Source organism: Pelobates fuscus, chromosome 4 (genome assembly GCF_036172605.1).
Source record: "Pelobates fuscus isolate aPelFus1 chromosome 4, aPelFus1.pri, whole genome shotgun sequence".
Taxonomy (NCBI): domain Eukaryota; kingdom Metazoa; phylum Chordata; class Amphibia; order Anura; family Pelobatidae; genus Pelobates; species Pelobates fuscus.
In genome coordinates this window covers 318515428-318536174 of record NC_086320.1, presented here as the reverse complement: position 1 = coordinate 318536174, position 20747 = coordinate 318515428, and the positions used below count along the sequence as shown (strand labels likewise).

Below are 20747 nucleotides of genomic sequence, written 5' to 3'. Positions count from 1 at the left end.
GACCACTCTAGTGCCAGGAAAACATACTCGTTTTCCTGGCACTAGAGTGCCCTGAGGGTGCCCCCACCCTCAGGGACCCACTCCCGCCGGGCTCTGGGGGGAGGAAGGGGTTAAACTTACCTCTTTCTCCAGCGCCGGGCGGGGAGCTCTACTCCTCCTCCTCTTCTTCCTCGCGACGTCATCGGCTGAATGCGCATGCGCAGCAGGAGCCGCGCTCGCATTCAGCCGGTCGCATAGGAAAGCATTCAAAATGCTTTCCTATGGACGCTTGCGTGCTCTCACTGTGATTTTCACAGTGAGAAGCACGCAAGCGCCTCTAGCGGCTGTCAGTGAGACAGCCACTAGAGGCTCTGGAGGCTGGCTTAACCCTCAGAATAAACATAGCAGTTTCTCTGAAACTGCTATGTTTATAAAAAAAAAAGGGTAAAAGCTAGCTGGACCTGGCACCCAGACCACTTCATTAAGCTGAAGTGGTCTGGGTGCCTAGAGTGGTCCTTTAATTAATTACATGTATTCCTGACACCATAGTTGTGAAAACGCTATTCACCCTGGATTTATGTGATAATGACTATGCCCCTTCCCTTTCATGACACTGTCAAAAAGGGACCAAGCATGAATGTCATTACAATTATGCCCGCCCTCCCGGAAAAATTCCTACGGACGCCCATGGGGATAGAGTGTTACATATATGTAGCATGTTAGATTGCTTTACATTAAAATAGCTAGTTCACCTGGAGGGAACTAAATCAATAAAAAGTAAATTACCCATGGATGTACAAAGCAGGAAGGGAGTTAACCCCATCTTATCCCCCTTTATATATTTATTTGTTAGAAATGTAAATTTGGGTTGTTTAAGTAGGATGGAAAAAATGATTTCTTTATTTTCCAAACACATGTAAAGAAAAAGAAAATCTCATGTCTAGTACCCAGAACACAAAAAACATTACAATAATTCACTCTAATTGAGAATGACATTCATGCCCTGTCTTTTCATAGTGTATCAAGTTTGTCTGTACAAAACTGTGTGCCTGGAAGAAAGGCCTCTAAGGGATGTTATATTTTTTTTATTCTGTGTTCTTCACAAATATCCTTTTGAGGGAAAAATCACAATGCAAAGTTTAACCAAACAAGAACGGAAAATAAAACCCAGTTGAGTTAAAGATAAAGCACACGTGAGTAAGCAGGCAGTAATCCACATTGCTGTTCCATACACAGCCAGCAGATTCAGTGTCTCACCTGGCGTCCCTCCTGATGACAGGAACCAGCGATGGGGGGCGCAAGAAGACAGCAAATTGTTCATCTCTCTCTGACCAAAGGAGGCTTAAACAACAATAGGCTGGGAATGGCTGGATATTACTGGTAACACACAGGCAGACAGGTCATGCTTTACTTTAGAATGTTCATTTCTCAGAAGATCTTACAGTCTGTGAGCACAGAGAGGGTAATAGAGGGGTGTACACAAAGTAACAGTCATTGCTAATATGTGTACCATTCTGGGAATATAAAGAGATCATTGCCTTGTTTATTGATAGGCTCTGCTCCCACGCGGCTAGAGTGTATATTCTGCCAACCCATGAAGCTCAGCCAGCCAAAAGGCTATATGGACAGATTACCTGTATATTTGTATTTATATACGAATACTATGCACTATGTACAGAGTACGGGTACTATGTATAAACACAGAATTCATATTTATTAACTGTATTAAATAAATCTCGAAACAGTAAATCATATCCAATCTGTTCCAGCCTTGGTTACTGATGTTACGGCACATTTTCAGTATATATCGGATTAAAGACACTTTTATTGTTTTATGTACAGCAAGTGTGTCTTACATCTGTCTGTCGGTCTGACTGACTTATATGTGTCTGTCTTTTGGGCTGAGTATTATATATGTCTGTCTGTCGGTCTGGGTATTATATGTGTCTGTCTGTCGGTCTGGGTATTATATATGTCTGTCTTTTGGGCTTTGTATTATATATGTCTGTCGTTCTGACTATTATATATGTCTGTCTGTCGGTCTGGCTATTATATATGTCTGTCTGTCGGTCGGTCTGGGTATTATATGTGTCTGTCTGTCGGTCTGGGTATTAAATATGTCTGTCTTTTGGGCTTTGTATTATATATGTCTGTCGTTCTGGCTATTATATATGTCTGTCTGTCGGTCTGGCTATTATATATGTCTGTCTGCCTGTCGGTCTAGGCATTATATATGTCTGTCTGTCGGTCTGGCTATTATATATGTCTGTCTGTCGGTCCGGGTATTATATGTGTCTGTCTTTTGGGCTGGGTATTATATATGTCTGTCTGTCGGTCGGTCTGGGTATTATATGTGTCTGCCTGTCGGTCTAGGCATTATATATGTCTGTCTGTCGGTCTGGGTATTATATATGCCTGTCTGTCGGTCCGGGTATTATATGTGTCTGTCTTTTGGGCTGGGTATTATATATGTCTGTCTGTCGGTCTGGGTAATAGTGTGGGTTTATTTTATATTTGGAAGAAGAAATAACTAATGTATCTACGAATTTGCGTTTTTCATACACTGGCCAAGAAACCCTTTAAGACATATGCACTAAAGTAAGAATTCAGTAAACTCAAGCTGATTTTTAGTCCAAAACAGACTTGAAGAATAGCTGAGTTGGAGAATTTATTTCAAATCGACAACTTACATCGTGAAATTCCCTTTTAGTAAATAACCCTATTATAGGTATGGTTTGTTATATACCCAGAAGAGAGAATTTATGTAATATATGTGTATAATATATTTAGATTTCTGTCTCATATTTAGTATTACATGCATTGCCACGTCATACATAAAGGCTGTAATGTAAACACTGCATAAACAAGACAACATTACCTTTAATTGGAATAAATTGGAAGAAACTGTTGCAAAACGGTTGGTACACAACATATGTTTAGTGAATAGACATTCTTTATTTACCTATTTAGCAGCTATAGGACATTCAGCATGACCCATGACTGTGTGTAAGTAGGTATGTTTGTAAATCTGTATGTGTGGACATGTGTGTGCATAACAACTTGTTTTTGTGTTTGATAGCAAGTCATCTCTCTCTCTCTCTCTCTCTCTCTCTCTCTCTCTCTATATATATATATATATATATATACACAAATACATTTAAGGCACATTTTTACATTTATCAAAAGTGATTCTGGGGCAAATCAGTGTAAACTTATAATTGATTATTGGTTTCCATGGTGATAGTTCCACTTTTACAACTGCTTCATATCCTCAATTTACAATAAACAAATCTACTTCATTAAATGTTACTGCATGCTCAGTACACCTTTGGCATTTCACAAACAATACCTGTTTTAGATCCTCCTTCCTTTAGACGTATCCGGTTGTTACCAATATATAAAATATTGTTAGATATAAAAAAACACCACTCTTCCAAGAACTGATTACAGTTAATCCACTTACCAACTGTAAGTCTAACAGAGAGTGGCTGGCAGCAATTTTTACACTTACTCATAACTTATTTAATGCCCCAGAAAGGTGGCAGACTGTGAGCTTATTTGCCTTGCTAACCAATAGTTTCCTTTAACTACATACAACTCAGAGGTGTTAATGTAAACATGAGGGGTAAAGGCACACCCTGGCAAACAGGTGATGGAAAAGTGATTGTGAAATGTTTGATTATTCTTCATAAGATATGAAAATGAATTACCTTAGCTGTGTCCAAGTTTGCAGAGAAGATTAGAGAAAGTTAATATGTGATAACATTGTTTTATGCAATAAAAGACATTCTCTGAGTCCAGTAAGTGAAGGCTGCACAATGCAATCATTTCTCTGTATAGTTTTATGATTGAAACTTACTGTACACTTTATAAAAACTCTTCCGCCTCACCCACAGAGAAAACGTAATTTTCTTTATTTTACTTTCACTGTCAAAATATTTTTACTTTCAAAATATTTTTTTTCCATTCATGCAAAAGAAAATTAAAAAATATCGATTATAAGGAACTTTTATTCAGAGCACATAATAAAATGTTAACAATTATATACATGGACTATGTGCTCTAAAACCTATCTCCTTCCTAGAGGCATCATTTCTCCCCAAACTCATTGTTTTTTTACGAAAACACTTCAAGTAGATAGATTTCTATTTTGTAACTACAAAAATACAAAAGTCATAGAAAATAGTAAAAACACAAACGTAATGACAGTATATTCAGAATAAGTAGTAAAAAAATAAATAAATAACATAGTATGTGTTGTTTATTATTGAGGTTAATAACAAAACAATAATAACAGAGAATATGGTCTGTATTGTTTATTATTGTTCTTATGTTCAAAACATGTTATATTGTCTCATGTTCCAAGTATTAAAAATAATTAATTAACTCTGTTCCCAAATACTTATTAAAAAATCTGCTTATTATGTTGTTATGTTTTTAATTTAAAAAAAATTAAAGGAAAAAAATGTTTAACTCCATTATTTTTTCTCATGCTTTCTGTCTGTATAATTAGCTTGTTAGATGTCTGCTCTGTTTGTCTGTGTCCTTTATAATATCAGCGCTAATCTAACAGCAGTTCCACGATTTAAGATTGACACATGTGATCCTCAGGGTGGATATTTTTTTAATTAAAATAAATAAAATAAAGTTATATTATAAAAACAATAAAATGCTAGTTCATTTAAAAAAAAAAACTATAAACGTAACAAAACATGTATATATACATATATATCTATATACTACATATTACGTTTTAATTATTATTTTAATAACATAATAATAAGATATAATAAAACCTATATACAATGTTTTGTTACGTAAAAGGTTTTTTTCTGGAAATATCGGTTTAAAATCCGAATCTATTGCTTTTAACATAAACTGCCTGCGTGTAATGCTGTCAGTGATACAGTGTTTTTTCTTATATAACATGGAACATTTGAACTATTAAAACAGGTAATAAATAAATTAAATATTAGAAGGAAAAAAAATCGACAAAATGTATTTCGTCTATTACAATATATAATTTAGAAGAAGACACACTTTTAGGATCCATAACCTTTGTGTTTCGTACTTATAAATGCGATTCAAATTCCAAATGAGAAGCAAGCATATACCGGTGCACCTTTTACACAATTATACAAACACAAGTCAACGGTGTTGCCTTGGCGATATCACTATAGTGTATTCACTGAACTGCGAATTAAAAGTCATATTGCAAACTGTGGGCAAAAATATATTAAGAATATATTAAGTCAGGGCTTGGCTATTTCAACAATTCGGATTTAAATTTACATAAATTGGAAGTGTAGCAAAAATAAATAAATAAATAACATGTTTAAATATAATACAGAGTTCTCTGTAGAATAACTAGGTTGCTTTTTAATTCTGTTTAGGGGGTGAGGGACGCCCCCTCCCCATCCAGACATGTCACCTCTATAACTGTAGAGGTATAATAGGTCCATAAGTCTCTCTAAAACACATTTATTTTTGCTTACTGACCACAATGAAAATTGACTTATTCTGGCAAATGACTTGGCTACTTTTTGTGCCTTAAGGTATAATATAAAATAGAGGTCTATTTTGTTATTAGTCTGTCTTCTGGAGAGGGAGGTATCGTTTTAGTAGGGACAGAGGAGGCTGTTATAGTACACTGGCGTCTCTAGGGGGTGCTCACCCCCCCATATATAAATCTTGGAGAATCTGTTATATATGGGGAGGAACTGTACTAGGGAAGGGGTAGGAGTGATATGTCAACGTATCAGACAATCTATTTGTGAATCACATATCCCCCCAGATAGAAATATCTAAATAGAAAAAAAATGCAACAGGCAACAATGAATCAAAGAAGTGATTTATATCATATTCATATCATAATTCGCTGTGGCATTTTTCTGTATCATATTTAAAATATCATCATATTAATTCAACGCAAAAAAATATATATATTAACTTCTCTATATATTAGTTTTATTCTACTGAACAATCATTACAATTATCACAATATGCCGAATGTTCGTATTTAAAATGACCATTTTTCATCAGTAATATTCAGTCTATTGTTTTGAAACTCTTTGCAGACAGGATCCTTTTTTAAAAAGATATTATTTGACTTGTTGAGTTGCCCCCATAATATAGCTACAATATTAAAAAATATATTTAGGTACAAAAAAAAAAAGAATCTAAAGTTCAGTGTGTAAATGCATCCACACTGTATCTGTATACACTGAAAAATAACAAAATATTACATTCTGGGTGTTTTTGAAACAGTAACGCAAACAAATGACTACCGACTTGCTAAAATACAATTTGTTCCAACTCGGCTGTTTTGTAAACCGATACTCAAATAACCACACACCTGTATATATAGATAGATCTGTGACTGCTAACCTGGCACAGCAAGAATCTGGGGACTACATTTCCCGTGATGCTCATCTAGTCAGCTGGGAAATGGAGTCCACCAATATTTGCAGTGCCAGGATTAGCCACTAGTGGCATACAGTCTTATCCTGTGATTTGTAACACTATTGCAATGATTGCTGCTGTTATTATTATTATCAGTATTATTATTATTATTATTTATGTAGCGCCAATCATAGAATGCAGGCATCTGACTATAAGTAAATGACAAAATATTAACAGGAAAAAAAATAGCTGAAGTAGGCCCTGCTAGTAGAGTTAATAATAATGAAGGCCATCTCCCTGGACTTTATAGAAGACACATTGTGCTATATATATATTCCCTTATTTTCTCTCTTTATATTTGCATTTTTACTTACATCCAGAGAATGGATATTGAATGAATATTCAGATGACATAAAGGTCGTTAAAACGGATCATTCACGCAGTATCCAGCAAATATACCCCTGGGGGTATGTGCTATTTAATTTATTTACAGTAATGTAAAGTCATACCTTACAGTTACACTGCGATAGATGGAACTGCACTGTACACAATTAATATTGCTTTTGATTTGATTAATTATTGGTCCTCTAGAACTGTAAAGCCCACTTTAAAATAGCCAGCCAAAAAAGCATTATTACATGATGCAATGTTTGATGTATCTATAGGTGAATACGCACAGTCATGCATACATGATGTAACCAAATACAAGAAGCATATTGTGTATGTATGTAGGTGTATATTTGGCGAACAAGCAAAGAATAAAACAAACAAGTACTAATTCACGAGAAGGAATTTGCTTCACTCCTGTATAGACGGACAGACAGGCAGAGGTAGATAGACCATGTGGCATTGTATTTGTTTCTAATACATTTCCAAAGCTAACACATTAGTACAATTAATATTGATACTTTATCACAGAGATTCTGTCATGGATAGTTTCACAAAGTTCCTTCTTCTTCACAGACAAATTGACGCAATGATTGTATGATGACAGAAAGGCCCATCACGCTCAGCCAGTGTATATTAACGGAATATGAAAGGGATTGGAGTCTACACTGAGGAAGTAGAAGACTGTTGCTTTCCCTTTAAATGAGACACTCTTCGTGGGGGCAATTATATGATGTTAGCCATCACGGTTAAATGATCTTGACCATCCGCATTCATATGACTCCCACTCCCATCAAACTTAACATGAATGATACATCCAATTTTGACTCACTGTTTCCATTAAAGTGATAACATGTATTTAGTAAACAGTTTGTCACTATAACCTGAATTGAATCAGAATAGAGTCTTACTTAACCAGCAATTCTGTGGAAAACTTCCAAATTTGGAGCAGTCAGGACAAACATTCCATTGTTTCCATGGAGACTGTTCCACTTTTAGAACGTTGCGCTAGAATTGTTATTGTCACAATGCCGCTTAGAAATAAAAACAATCATTAGCAATCAGCACACATTAGAAAATACAAGGAACTATATATCACATAAGAAAAATACATTTTCTCATTGAAAGAGCAAATCAAGGAAAATCAGTGGATGGATGGTACTTTCATATTTTTTTTTCCAATTTAGTTTTTTTTAGTCTAATTATCAATATTATGATCTATTTCCTCATATTCAAAAATGCACAATCAATCACATTTAACAGAGCCAGCTGGAAGACAAGTCAGTAAATAAGGAAGTAAAATCAGTTTCATCATATATATAAACTACTTTTAAAACATCAGGCTATCATTTATCATTTGAAATATATTACAAAATACTTTATATTCGTCACTCTGCGTTTTGCACACCCCATATCTGCTTGCCACAGGTTCCTATCGTCTGTACATGGAGTCTTGTTGTATGCCTGCTGGGTACCAGATGGCAAGGCTGTGTTTGCAGACACAACCCTGCCATTACAAACATAATGGTTGTATATCAGTCCCGGTAGAGAAACTTTGCTATGAGACTGCTATGAACAGATCACAACAACCACGGGCATTAAATAATCCAGCCAAATAGTACCCACCGCTGCAATTTCAGGTAATTATTAATTGCTTGCAATGGGACAGGCCCCCAAAAATCCCATAACTCTGTGTATGGCATGGAACTGACTTATTAAATAGGACTATTTAAAAACAAAATCTGCACAGCAGCGCATCGGGATGATATAATATTAACCCTTGGGATTGTGTTTACAGTGAACTGCAACTCCCATCACCCCAGCAGATGGCGAGATACTAGTTACTTGCTACAGTTTTGACAGAATAAATCGTTTCTAAATAGAAGCAAAGAAATCGTGAATTAATCAATATATTAATCACAAGACAACCTTTCAAGGGTTTCCTGTCGTCTTCAGTTATACGTAAATCCTGATAAAAGAAACAGTTTTGCTTCTTTCCTGAGAAAGACAGGAAATGTATAAAAGCGTGTTTTTCTATCTGTATTGTTAGTCCAATAAAAGGTATAACTACTTACTGCAATAATTTAGGCATTCGGTATAATTCAGGTACAAATCAGGGGTGTACAGGTTAACCTGGCAAAGGGCAACTGCCCAGAGAGGCATTGTAATGGTCAGTTGGTAGCAATGAGCATCCTGACCTTTAAAGGTAAATTCACATTAGTGGGTGATGATGTGAGCTCAGAATAACAGGATAGGAAAAACAAACAGACAAAAAAAATGTTCAGCTGGGATAAATGTTTAAAGAGGATTCTCAGCTCACCACAACTTTCTGTTCAGTAAATACACTCTGGGTGTGACGTTTAAATGGTTAATAGTCCACATTGTAGAAACTGGGGAATTTAGATCCTATTGCAGTGATTATCTTAATCGGTGACTGTAAACTGCTGCTTTCAAAGGGTCCAGAGATTAGACTAAGTTGGTCTCTGGGTGCATTTACTGAGAGTATTTATCCTGTTTCCTTTTAACACTGTTTATGTTTCCTTGTCTACCTTTGTGTTTTGTTACAATTAACCGGTTTATTGTATACTCAATTGAATGTTTTTGTGATTAGTGAAAAATACGAACAAATTAGTGACTGCTCTCTCCTAGTGCAGCTAATGTAGTGTAGAATAAGTGGCTTACTGAAGCATTGCATAACTCTCAGCCAATATACTGTTTGGCTGAGCATCATAGGACATTTAGCCATATCCCAATACAGGGATTTCACGTCAAATATAATGTTTTTATTTGCTCAGTGAATCCCATAGCATAACTCCCATCACAGCCCGGATTTTACATTTTAAGCCAAAATATGAGAACTGGGGAAAATCTCCAATCAGCTGTTATTAGATTTTTGCCTGAAATGTGAAATTATTTAGAATTTATAACAATTCACAGTCTACATTGTGAGCTCATCCCTTTAGATTGCAAGCTCATTTGAGCAGGGCCCTCATTAACTCCAGTTCCTTTAGGTCAACCTTGGTTATCTATATTTGTAGTGAACCCATTGTACAGCTTTACAGTAAACGTTGGCGCTATGACTATAATAATAATAATAACAACGGTAAAAACAACATAGTTCACAGCCCTGTGTGGCTATGGCATGTTGAACTTTACAGGCCTAAATGAGGTGCCTTAGCATTAGACCAGATTTATTAACACTGGCTGATCCATTCTCATAGATCCACAGCAGTGTTTTACCTATAGATACCTTATAGCTATGGGTACCAAGCTAGCAGTTTATTTAAAACACCCTCATATTAGATCCATTAATAGCTGTGAATCACTAAATTATTTCAACGACTTAATTGACTCTTTAAACTAATAGTCTAATACTGAGCACATTGATAAATAATTTTGCCTAAACAGCGCACTGTGATTAGTTGACAACCAAAATATTGTATATACGAGTTGGGGAGAATAAGAAAAACAAAAACAAATCAGCAATATATATATAAATATATATTCCACCTCTGCTATTCTGATCTTAATTTCTCAAGTCGCAGATCAAAATAAATTTCTGTTTGGCGAACAGACCCCTAAACCAAACCAAACATCTCCATTCCTTTGGCACACAAAGAGTTAATTCACAGACAGCCGTCATCTGGAACATAGAACCTTCCAAGTATAAATATACAATGTCTAACATAAACCCTGTCTTGCTGAAATGTATTTCCCATTTCATAGAAATTCCATCTATCTATATATGTGCATGTACAGCTTTGGGTGTAATACAGAGATACTGGAGTAATTTATGGTTCTCTTGGATTTAACAATATCTTAATATAACACACATATATAATAGATTATACTATTATTTACCTTCATATCCAGGAGGAGAGCTCCTTCATATACAGCAGAGGTGTCCAGTCTTGGCCCTCCAACTGCTAGGATCTTTACTAATGATTGGACTGCAAACAAGATCCATATTTATTAGTTTATAAGACATTTTTAGAATTTGTGGATACAAACCACTAATATATTTAGGTATTTGTGTCTATATTGTTATCACTTTTCAGAAAGCAGCACTGCAGATAGGATGGCAAACTGGTAGAATAAAATGGCATACAGTGATTATGTACTGAAACAAAGGATTTACAAATGACTGGTCACCATAGCTTGCGATTAAAAAATATTAGATGTTGGCCAACAAATGGAACATCATGTGTACACAGGTATACAACAAACTAATTGAAATTGACTCATATTTAAAAATAAGATTTTAGGCCATATTATGGTTAAATAGAGATCTTGAAGTGAATTTCAAAATTAAAGTCAAATTATCTGCACTGGAATCATTCTCTCAATCAGCACTGCTTTCAGTTCGGCTTTTCTGGCCTTCAATTGGAAATTCACGTCGAATTCTCAGGTCTGTAAATAATCATCATAGATGACTTGGAGAATTTTTCCAATTCGATTATTTCGGCCTTAACATGTGAAATGCTCGTTTTATTAAACTGAGCTCCGGTTATTTTTCCACCTTGTAAATTATAACCTAAAATGGGCATTTATCGTTATCAATTCTCCACAATTCGCAGTTCAGTGAATACACCCCACAGACCTGGAATAGCAGAGCATCCAGAGTGCTAATGTCCTGGTCATCTGTTCCCATTGACTCCCAGTAAATGGTGTGGTGTCAGTGCTCTTTCATTTGGTCATTTCACTGCAAACACTGCTTTACTGTGTGCTCTAATATTCTCTCTGCCATACATCCAATAATTCCAAAAACATAAAATTAGCACGAATGTTCCATTTTCTGTGCTCGGCATATCACAGGCAAACTGCTGTATGGTGCCAATTAAACCACTTAATTGTAGCACTGGGACTTACAATGCAATAATTAAAAAGAGGGTGTGAATCAGAACAGATGCAGCTGAGAAAATTGTAAAAAAAATAAATAAAACAAAAACAACAAAAATATAAAAACATGAACTTTTAATCTGTCTGAGTACCAACAGATATGAGACTTTAGGAAATGTATAGTTAATGTTAAGACATTTTAGTAAATAGAAAAATATTGTAATGAAGGATGCTTTCACCCAAATACCCATATATCCTTATTCTACAACTCTAATCACACTCAGGCAGCCACATGTTCTCTGGAGATGCACAGTATGTGGAGTTGGAGAGAATGTCTATTACTGATTATTGGCCTTTATTAACCCATTCTATTTACACACTGATCTGGCTCCAATTACATCCAGACTTTCTTGGTATTTCTTTATTTTCGATCTACTAGTACTGACACTCTCATCACACCAAGCTGGATAGGGGAAGTTGGAACTGGAGCCCAAGAAATGCTATACAGCTGTAGATGAGTCAATTAACACGTGATCCACTTAGATTCCCTTTAAAATCCAGAACAATGAGGAGCAAGCAGACATGTATTACCTGCTTGAGGAACACCAGACATCCAGCCCTGTGCTAATAAGGTGTTAAAATGTCTGTTACTAGGAAAAGCACACCTTGTTTAAAAAGCACAGGGGTCATTCTGTAACTCTGTTCCTAAAATCTCCTCCAGGCAACTGAAGCTGGGCTGACTGTATTACTACCAAACTAATGGCTAGTTGAATTATTATTATTATAATTATTAATAATGCAAATATTATTGTTGTTGTTATTATTATTATTATTATTATTATTATTATTATTAATTTAAATTATTATTCAACATAGACTCCTCTAAAAAAAATCATAAATAATACTAATTTAGAAAGCTTTGTATTAATAATATTTAAAAATGTATTAATATAGTCTCCTCTAACTGCTGACAAAATGTAATATTAATATTAATTAATAATATTTAAACTAGCTTCCTCTAAAAACAATAGTATTTATTAATAATATTTAAGAATAATATATTCTTGTTTAGTTCTTTTCATCAGCTTTAATTTCGTTTCCTCTGTCATTTTATACCCCTTATTAAATATTACAGCTGCCCCTTACTCACCAGGAGAGATCTGCTTCCCCTATTACCCAGATGACACCCGCCGGATATAGTAAAACCCATTAAAGGTTACTCTCCTATCCCCAGAGATAAAAAAGGAATTCTAATTTCTCTACCTGTCCTTTTATTGTACTGGAGCTTGTCATTGAGATCCTGTCTATTGCTGGCAAATTATGGGAGAAGGAAATATATTATATATTTATATATTACTATTATGCATTATATTACTGTATATATACATCTACACACATAAATACAATAATGTATTATAAAACATCCTATAAATATAATTATAAAACATCCTAAAATATAAAATATGCAAGTGTAACAGTGTCTAAACTGTATTTGAAATATTTTATAATTAGGATAAAATATATCAAAATCTTCTCCATACACATAGTGCTATAAAGGTATCAATCACTGTATATGTGTATATTTATATATATATTATATTATTGCACACGGAATGTTCAACTCGAGGTGCACTTAGTGATACAATGAACCCCATCGTTAAAAATACGGTATCAGCTCATTACCTCAAAGGCTGAAGTCTCAGTGACATGAGAGATGACAAGTCCTTGATGATCCAGCAGTCCACACAGAAATCTGAAACAAAACAAAACCGCTTTAACTATTATGAATGAAATCCCTGGGCTTCTTACTAAAAAAATAAAATAAAAAATAATGATATATTTTAAAATCAGATCGGGAGACCTGCTTATATTTCTGTCCCCAAACCAAAGTTTGCAAGATTTTTAAAAATGTGTTTCTTTTTTTTTTGCTGTTGATGTTTTTAGTGTCTTAAAAAAAATACCCCAAAAATAAAAAATAAAATAAAAAAATAAATAAAAAGGACGTTAAGTGCAAATGCTTCAAGAGATATTCACACTTAAAAAAAAAAATACACAAAAACCAGGCAGGCAAAGCATCCATTATCTTGTGATCTATTATGGAACAAAGTTCTCTGGCAAAGCAGAGTAAAACTAAAAGCTCTCCTAATGATCATCAGGTCCTAGAAATGGAGATAGCTGTAAAATTGTCAGAGAGTTCCCTTTGGAACCCTGAGTGATACAATGTATCAGAAGCCCCTGTTTTGCTGCCTGATGTAGATCTGTCTTCACACTTTCTTCATCATCCGTGTTCATCTGGGGCATCAGCACCATAAACCATTAACTCTGGCTTTCCTTTCATCTTGAAGGTGGCGAGGTTGCTATTTATCCCCTAGCAATCAATGAGTGGCGTCACCAGTGTACTGTAATGACGATTGCACCATTAAGGATGACAGTTTAGAAAGAAGAGGGCAATGGTGATCCCTCCCAGAGCCAGTCCAGCTCTGAGCACTGAATGCATCGCAGGATCACCCTGTATCTCCACACTGCTCATCTGCCTGTCTCAGCCCCCTGCACTGGGTCTTTTGCTGGCTTCTTCACTCACACACAATGGAGACCAGGAAGGAGATGGTCATGTTCCTGGAGGGAGGTCAGCTTGGCACTCTAGTTGGCAAGAGGCTGTCTAATTTGTCGGACACAGTGGGAAGCCCCATTCAGGAGCCGCAGGACAAGATGATTTCTAGAAACTGCCTGAGCCCCAGGTCTGTTCCTCTGACACCCCGGGAGAGGGTCCAGGAGGAGGGGGACATGGCAGCAGGGCCGGACAGCAGGATCTCGCCCACTCACCCAGCTCCTCACTCAGACTCCCTGTCTGCCAAGGGGCAGCACAGCAGCTCGGACACCGAGTCGGATTTTTACGAGGAAATTGAAGTCAGCTGCACCCCGGACTGCAACCCAGGCGGCCCCGACTACCAGCACAGCAAAGGTACCAGGCAGCCCCCTACTCCCCCGGGCATGGCATGCCCTGCACTCACTGCCAGCACACTACCCTCCACTCACTGCCAGCATGCCACCCTGCACTCACTGCCAGTATTCTACCCTGCACTCACTGCCAGCACACTACCCTGCACTCACTGCCAGCATGCCATCCTGTACTCATTGCCAGTATTCTACCCTGCACTCACTGCCAGCATGCCATCCTGCACTCACTGCCAGTATTCCACCCTGCACTCACTGCCAGCACACTACCCTGCACTCACTGCCAGCACACTACCCTCCACTCACTGCCAGCTTGCCATCCTGCACTCACTGCCAGCATGCCATCCTGCACTCACTGCCAGTATTCTACCCTGCACTCACTGCCAGCATGCCATCCTGCACTCACTGCCAGTATTCCACCCTGCACTCACTGCCAGCATGCCATCCTGCACTCACTGCCAGTATGCCACCATGCAGTCACTGACAGCATGCCATCCTGCACTCACTGCCGGCACACTATCCTGCACTCACTGCCAGTATTCTACCCTGCACTCACTGCCAGTATTCTACCCTGCACTCACTGCCAGTATGCCACCCTGCACTCGCAGTTACTATGCCAATCTGCACTCACTGCGATCATGACACCCTGTACTCGTCGTAACCATGCCACCCTGCAATCATAGTTACCTTGGCACTCATTCCTCACTGCCAGCTTGTCACCTAGCTTCCATCTCACTCACTCTATTCAGCAAACATCACTATCAGAGCTTAGTGCCCACATCGCCTTATTAACTAAACAATATGGGGAGATCTGCTTTTGTTTATTAAACAATATGGGGAGATCTGCTTTTGTTTATAAAAAAAAATAAGGATAGTCCTTTTATTTAATGAACAATATGGATGCATCAACTTTTATTTGCTACTCGATAAGAGGAGATCTCCTTTTGTGTACTATTTAAAACATATTATGGAAAATGGTTTATTTGTTAAGCGAGATGACATTTCTCTTTTGATACAATAAATAATAAGGAAGGCAGAGACACAGCAATGGCTAAATAACGCCATGCATTATATAATGTAAAACATTTTAATATTGAGATATCTCAGTGATCAGCTCATTGAGTTTACTAAACTATAACAAGGTCTTAATGAATGAATGGTTATTTTAATGAATGCACAGACCATTTATTTAATGAGTAATACGTGAATATTTCATTGTGTAGATTACTGTATATAAAAAACAAAGCGTGAATGTCTCCGGATTGTTCTATTTACTAGACAATATTTGTGCATTCATTAGATGATGTTCCTAATATCAATTGACAACAGAACAGTACAGACAATTGGAAATATGCTTTTGTGTGTGTATGTGTGCATGTTTTGATGGTTAGCCTGCTAAATTATTATTATTTGTATATATAATAATTCAGATCACTATTTGGAGATGCTTTTATTGCACACATAGTCCTAGTATTGGTATCTGTAAAATGAAACTCCTCTTTCTGGGACTCAGTTAAACCTCTGTCTTTGTACATTGCTATATGAATGAGTCTACCTTTCTCTCCCCTGTGATCAGCACAGTAGGGAGGTTGACACCTTTCCCCTTTGCTCAAGATCAAAGATTTTGTTGAGGAAGCAGGACTCAGATAGCGCCTGGATGACCATAAAACAATGGCTAGGGGACTGGAGGCTCCTGCTAGCCTAGGTGCGGCCAGGGAGCTCCTTTGCATGTTGGTTGTAGGTCCAAATGATCTTCTCACTTTTCTACATCCCTGGCGCCAGCTAGGAAATTGTATCTGTAAAAAAAAAAGTCCTTTGGTGTCCCTCACAAAGAGCCCTGGTTGAATATGAATGGATACAAGCGATAGAATCTTATAGTAACCCGCCTTTGGGCCCCTTGTCTTTGCATTTGAGATGTTTCTGGTTCAGAGTCAGGTTGGACACATTAGTAGAACATTAGACAACTGTCCTTTGCAAGGACCAAGCTCAGACCACAGGACACAGCCATGCCAGACCTCCATTTCGGTAGGACCTGCCAGGATTCTTTAGATCTGCTCATTCAAGTGTTTATTATTTTTTTTTTTTAATTTATAAAAACACTTTTTAAGACAATATCTATTGGTCCAGTTCTGTAGATAAACCACTTTTGCACATCTATTTATTTATTTTACTTAATTATTGCAATAATAGATATACTTGGAGCAATAGAAAAACGATATAGTCTAACTGCTGTTCTCCCATATCCTAGAATTTATTGCAATGTGAGTGAATATTAGTGTGACCCTGGGGTGGGAAATATATAGTTCCTTATATCTCTGCTGGCCTGTTTCAGGTGAGATGCCCTCAGAGTTCTAAGATTTATTTTGTTATTACTTGGACCTCAGTGCAAAGCTCCATCCCTGACAGTGCTGGTAGTAACTCCTTGAAGGTCAACTGATTGCTCTCATAGTCTTGACCGTTTATGAGAGGTCATCCTATTTGCAAAGGAAGCAAGCAATGTGACAAAAACTGTAATGAGGAAGATTAACTTAAATGGAGAACTTCAACCACATATGAAATGTAAATTAACTAGCTTAAATTGCTGTATGCTGATCGTAAGTATAACGTTGCATTTTTTTCAGATTATTATATATATAGCCATTTTCCCTACAAATTAAAGACATGTTATGACAAGGTATTTATTGAAGATACTTGAGGTCTTGATTTAAAATACAATCCAGTTTCCAGTTTACGGTAATGGACAAAACATGTTAAATATGGCTCCCATGGAGGTTTTAGCCTTCAGAAAAGGAGACATAAATATGTTTTGGTGTAAATTTTAATCCCAATATCCATTAAGTGCATTTTGAATTCATTTAGTACATTAAGTCATATGCATTAAGCAGAATTATGGGGCAACGTTCTAAAGTGGAACAATCAGCAGGAACGTTCTATTAGTTTCCATGGCGACGGATTTGCTTTTAGAACCTTGGATACAATTTCTCTTTATCCATATAACCCATCATGGTTTCATGAAGGTTTTTTTTTTTTTTTTTTAGGAATTTCTATTATTTGTGTGCTGGTTTGTTATATTTCATGTTCTCCACTCACCCACCGTGTACTGATCTAATGCTAGTACTTGACTCTTATATACACAGGTCACTGCCCTGAGGTTATGAGCAGCAGCCCTGTGAATGAAAGCGATTTATCAAAAGGAAGCGGTGCATCCCAGAGCTCCATGTCCTGTGCTGGGGACCAGATGCGCAGGTACAGAACAGCCTTCACCAGGGAGCAGATTGCAAGGCTGGAAAAAGAATTCTATCGGGAAAATTATGTATCAAGGCCTAGACGGTGTGAACTGGCTGCAGCCCTCAACCTACCAGAGACCACCATCAAGGTAGGTACCTGTCAAAGTGCCAAAAGGCTGCTTAGATTTTTAGTCTTTTATTTTTAGCACAAACGGGCTAACTGGCTTCTGAACCACACATAATGGACCCCCCCCCCCCCCCCCAACCAAACTAGGATGTGTAGTGAAATAACCCAAGAAATGCAAATTGTAGGGAAAATGTGAGAACATTCGCAAATTCATTATTTATTTCTCCACTTTGAATATTTTGGCCTCAAATCTGTGCAATTGGCAGTTAAGTGAATACAGCTCACAGTGTGGTGTTTGGGGGAGGTGTATAGGTAATGAGTTTAGGGATTAGTAGCACAGTTAGATGGGTTTGAAGACACTATAAACCATGGTCTGTCTTGGAAACAGGGGCCATCCCAGACAGAGGTCTCCTATAGAGTGTCAGGTTAAATGTTTGCTGATGAAAGCCAGACTGCTGGTAGAAACGTTAATTTATGTTAACTGTAAGTGATTGTTTTTACTTACCCCATGCTTTGAAGTTATCTCCTAATGCATGGAATGGACTGAGTTAGAACTGAGAGAGAAAACAATTAATTCTCTCGGTTTAATTTCATGATGTCTTTGTCTAGTCATTTGAAGTTCTAGACCCATTTCCTTGCTAACCTAGCTCTCATTCTTGTTCTGCAAGGTATGGTTCCAGAACAGGAGGATGAAGGACAAGAGACAGCGCCTGGCCATGACTTGGCCCCATCCAGCTGACCCTGCATTCTATACCTACATGATGAGCCACGCAGCTGCCACTGGCAACTTACCTTACCCTTTCCCATCTCACCTACCTCTTCCTTACTACTCTCACATGGGAATTGGCACAACATCAGCCTCATCAGGCACCCCCTTCAGCTCACCTCTGAGACCACTGGACACTTTCAGAGTCCTCTCCCATCCCTACCCCAGGCCAGAACTTCTGTGTGCATTCAGACACCCCTCTCTGTATGCCTCCCCTGCCCATGGACTTGCTGCTGGAGGGAACCCCTGCTCCTGCTTGGCATGCCACACTAGCTCTGCCAATGGATTGGCACAGAGACCTTCAGCTTCTGACTTTAACTGCTCTTCCACATCTAGATCAGACTCCTTCATCACCTTCACTCCCTCAGTCTTGAGTAAGGCCTCCACGGTTTCGCTAGACCAGAGAGAAGAGGTCCCACTGACCAGATAAAAAACATAATTCTTGTCCTACATGCGTCAGTTTCGCAATCGTATAACTGATTTCGTCATGTTGATGTCTTAATCCAGTATGCCAGTTTTTGATGAATGGTGGCATTGAAATGTACCAGGCCATAAGTTATATCTTCACCAGAGCAACCAAGAAAGCTATGGAAGCAGTGAATGGAATGTCTAGGATACTACACCACAAATAGGACTACTTTTTAAAAAGGGATTCTTTTTTAGGGCAAACCATTTCTCCATTTATTTCAATTTGGGTTTAAATGAAATGCATAGGACTAAAAAAAAAAAAAAAAAAATGCCAGTCTGGAATACTTGAATGTTGTATTGACTAAAACTTATAAATACATATATATAACAAAAAAAGGGGAAAAAAATGAAATGTCATATATAAGAAAGTGCAGGAGTGCATTTCATGTAAGAGGTGGAACAATCTCTAGAACAACTGCAACCAGTATTATCCATTTCTTAAATTGCTCTATAACACGAACATATTATTATACATTAGCTGTGCAGTTCTACTTTGACATAATTACTGTAATATTTACTTTTTAAATATTTTATTTGTATTTTTCTTTTCTTCAACAAATTGTCACATCCCCTTGATTTCGTTTTCACAATATGTTAGGATTAAACACTGGGATTTTGGGTGAAAATCTGAGCTAAATGAGGAATTATAAAAATTGTACAATTAATGCAAGTGGTGTATCTTCAGCTACTGAACAGCACACACAGTGATTAAATTATCTAGAGATGTATCTGTAAGGAAGACTTTTTGAATGTATAATAATTTTCTCAGGGTGTAAACCCTCTGCCAGAATTTAACAAGGCTACAGGGAAAAAGATTATATTTGCCAAATCCCTGCTCTATGCCACCTCTTTGCAAATTAGAATACACGCCTAAATCCTTTCTTCCCCTTGTATTCTCTTCTGTGTACAAAAAAATGATCTTTTGAATTTTTTTAAATTTTTGTTTGTTTTGTTCTACATTTCTTTTGTTATCGCATTTGTTTCAGGGAACTTGTTTACATTTTGAAATATTTGACACTATTTATATTTTTTGTTCTGCTTTTGTTGCACACGCAGGGCTAGATTTTAATTCGTCTACCTGGGATTCTGTAGAAACAAAAAAACTTGCCTTTATTTTAAAACCGATCATGACTGGGTTTGTAAAATCTTTGCAATTTGCGTCGTTTGTGAAAATAATGAACACAGTCTAAAAAAAAACCATAAATAAATTAATAAAAAATAAATAAAATAAAAAATCGTTACAATGTTTTCTTGTAAAAAAAAAAAAAAGAAAAATGATAATATTTGTATTTTTGTAAATGGTTTAAAAACAAAATGATTATTATTTTTTTGATAATTTGAATTACATATGAGGCTAGATGAAGTAAGGTTTTCAGTCGTTCTCAATGGCAGGCTATCTATAACAGCCCTCATTTGTGTGTCAGGTAATTGGTAAATATTAGTATGTATTCTGTCCAGATATTTTATAACGAGCAATTCATATTATAAACGCAACACATTTAAATATTTATATGTTCTACTAGCAGATCTTTTATCTGACATTTTCGATATTTTTTTTATGACTTTAATGGATTTAATTGCGTTTTTGCAAGAAAAT

At 36.8% G+C, this 20747-nt stretch overlaps 1 protein-coding gene across 1 annotated transcript in view; it reads left to right on the top strand.

The window, feature by feature from the left end:
• The window catches only part of EVX1 (even-skipped homeobox 1), a 70610-nt gene extending 51264 nt beyond the window's left edge, over positions 1–19346 (top strand). Inside the window, 5 exon segments of the mRNA XM_063453128.1 lie at positions 13864–13934; positions 13936–14003; positions 14006–14569; positions 17700–17938; positions 18585–19346. Coding sequence (XP_063309198.1) covers positions 13864–13934; positions 13936–14003; positions 14006–14569; positions 17700–17938; positions 18585–19112 — 1470 coding nt within the window. The 3' untranslated portion in view covers positions 19113–19346.
• Positions 19347–20747: the final 1401 nt, after the last annotated feature.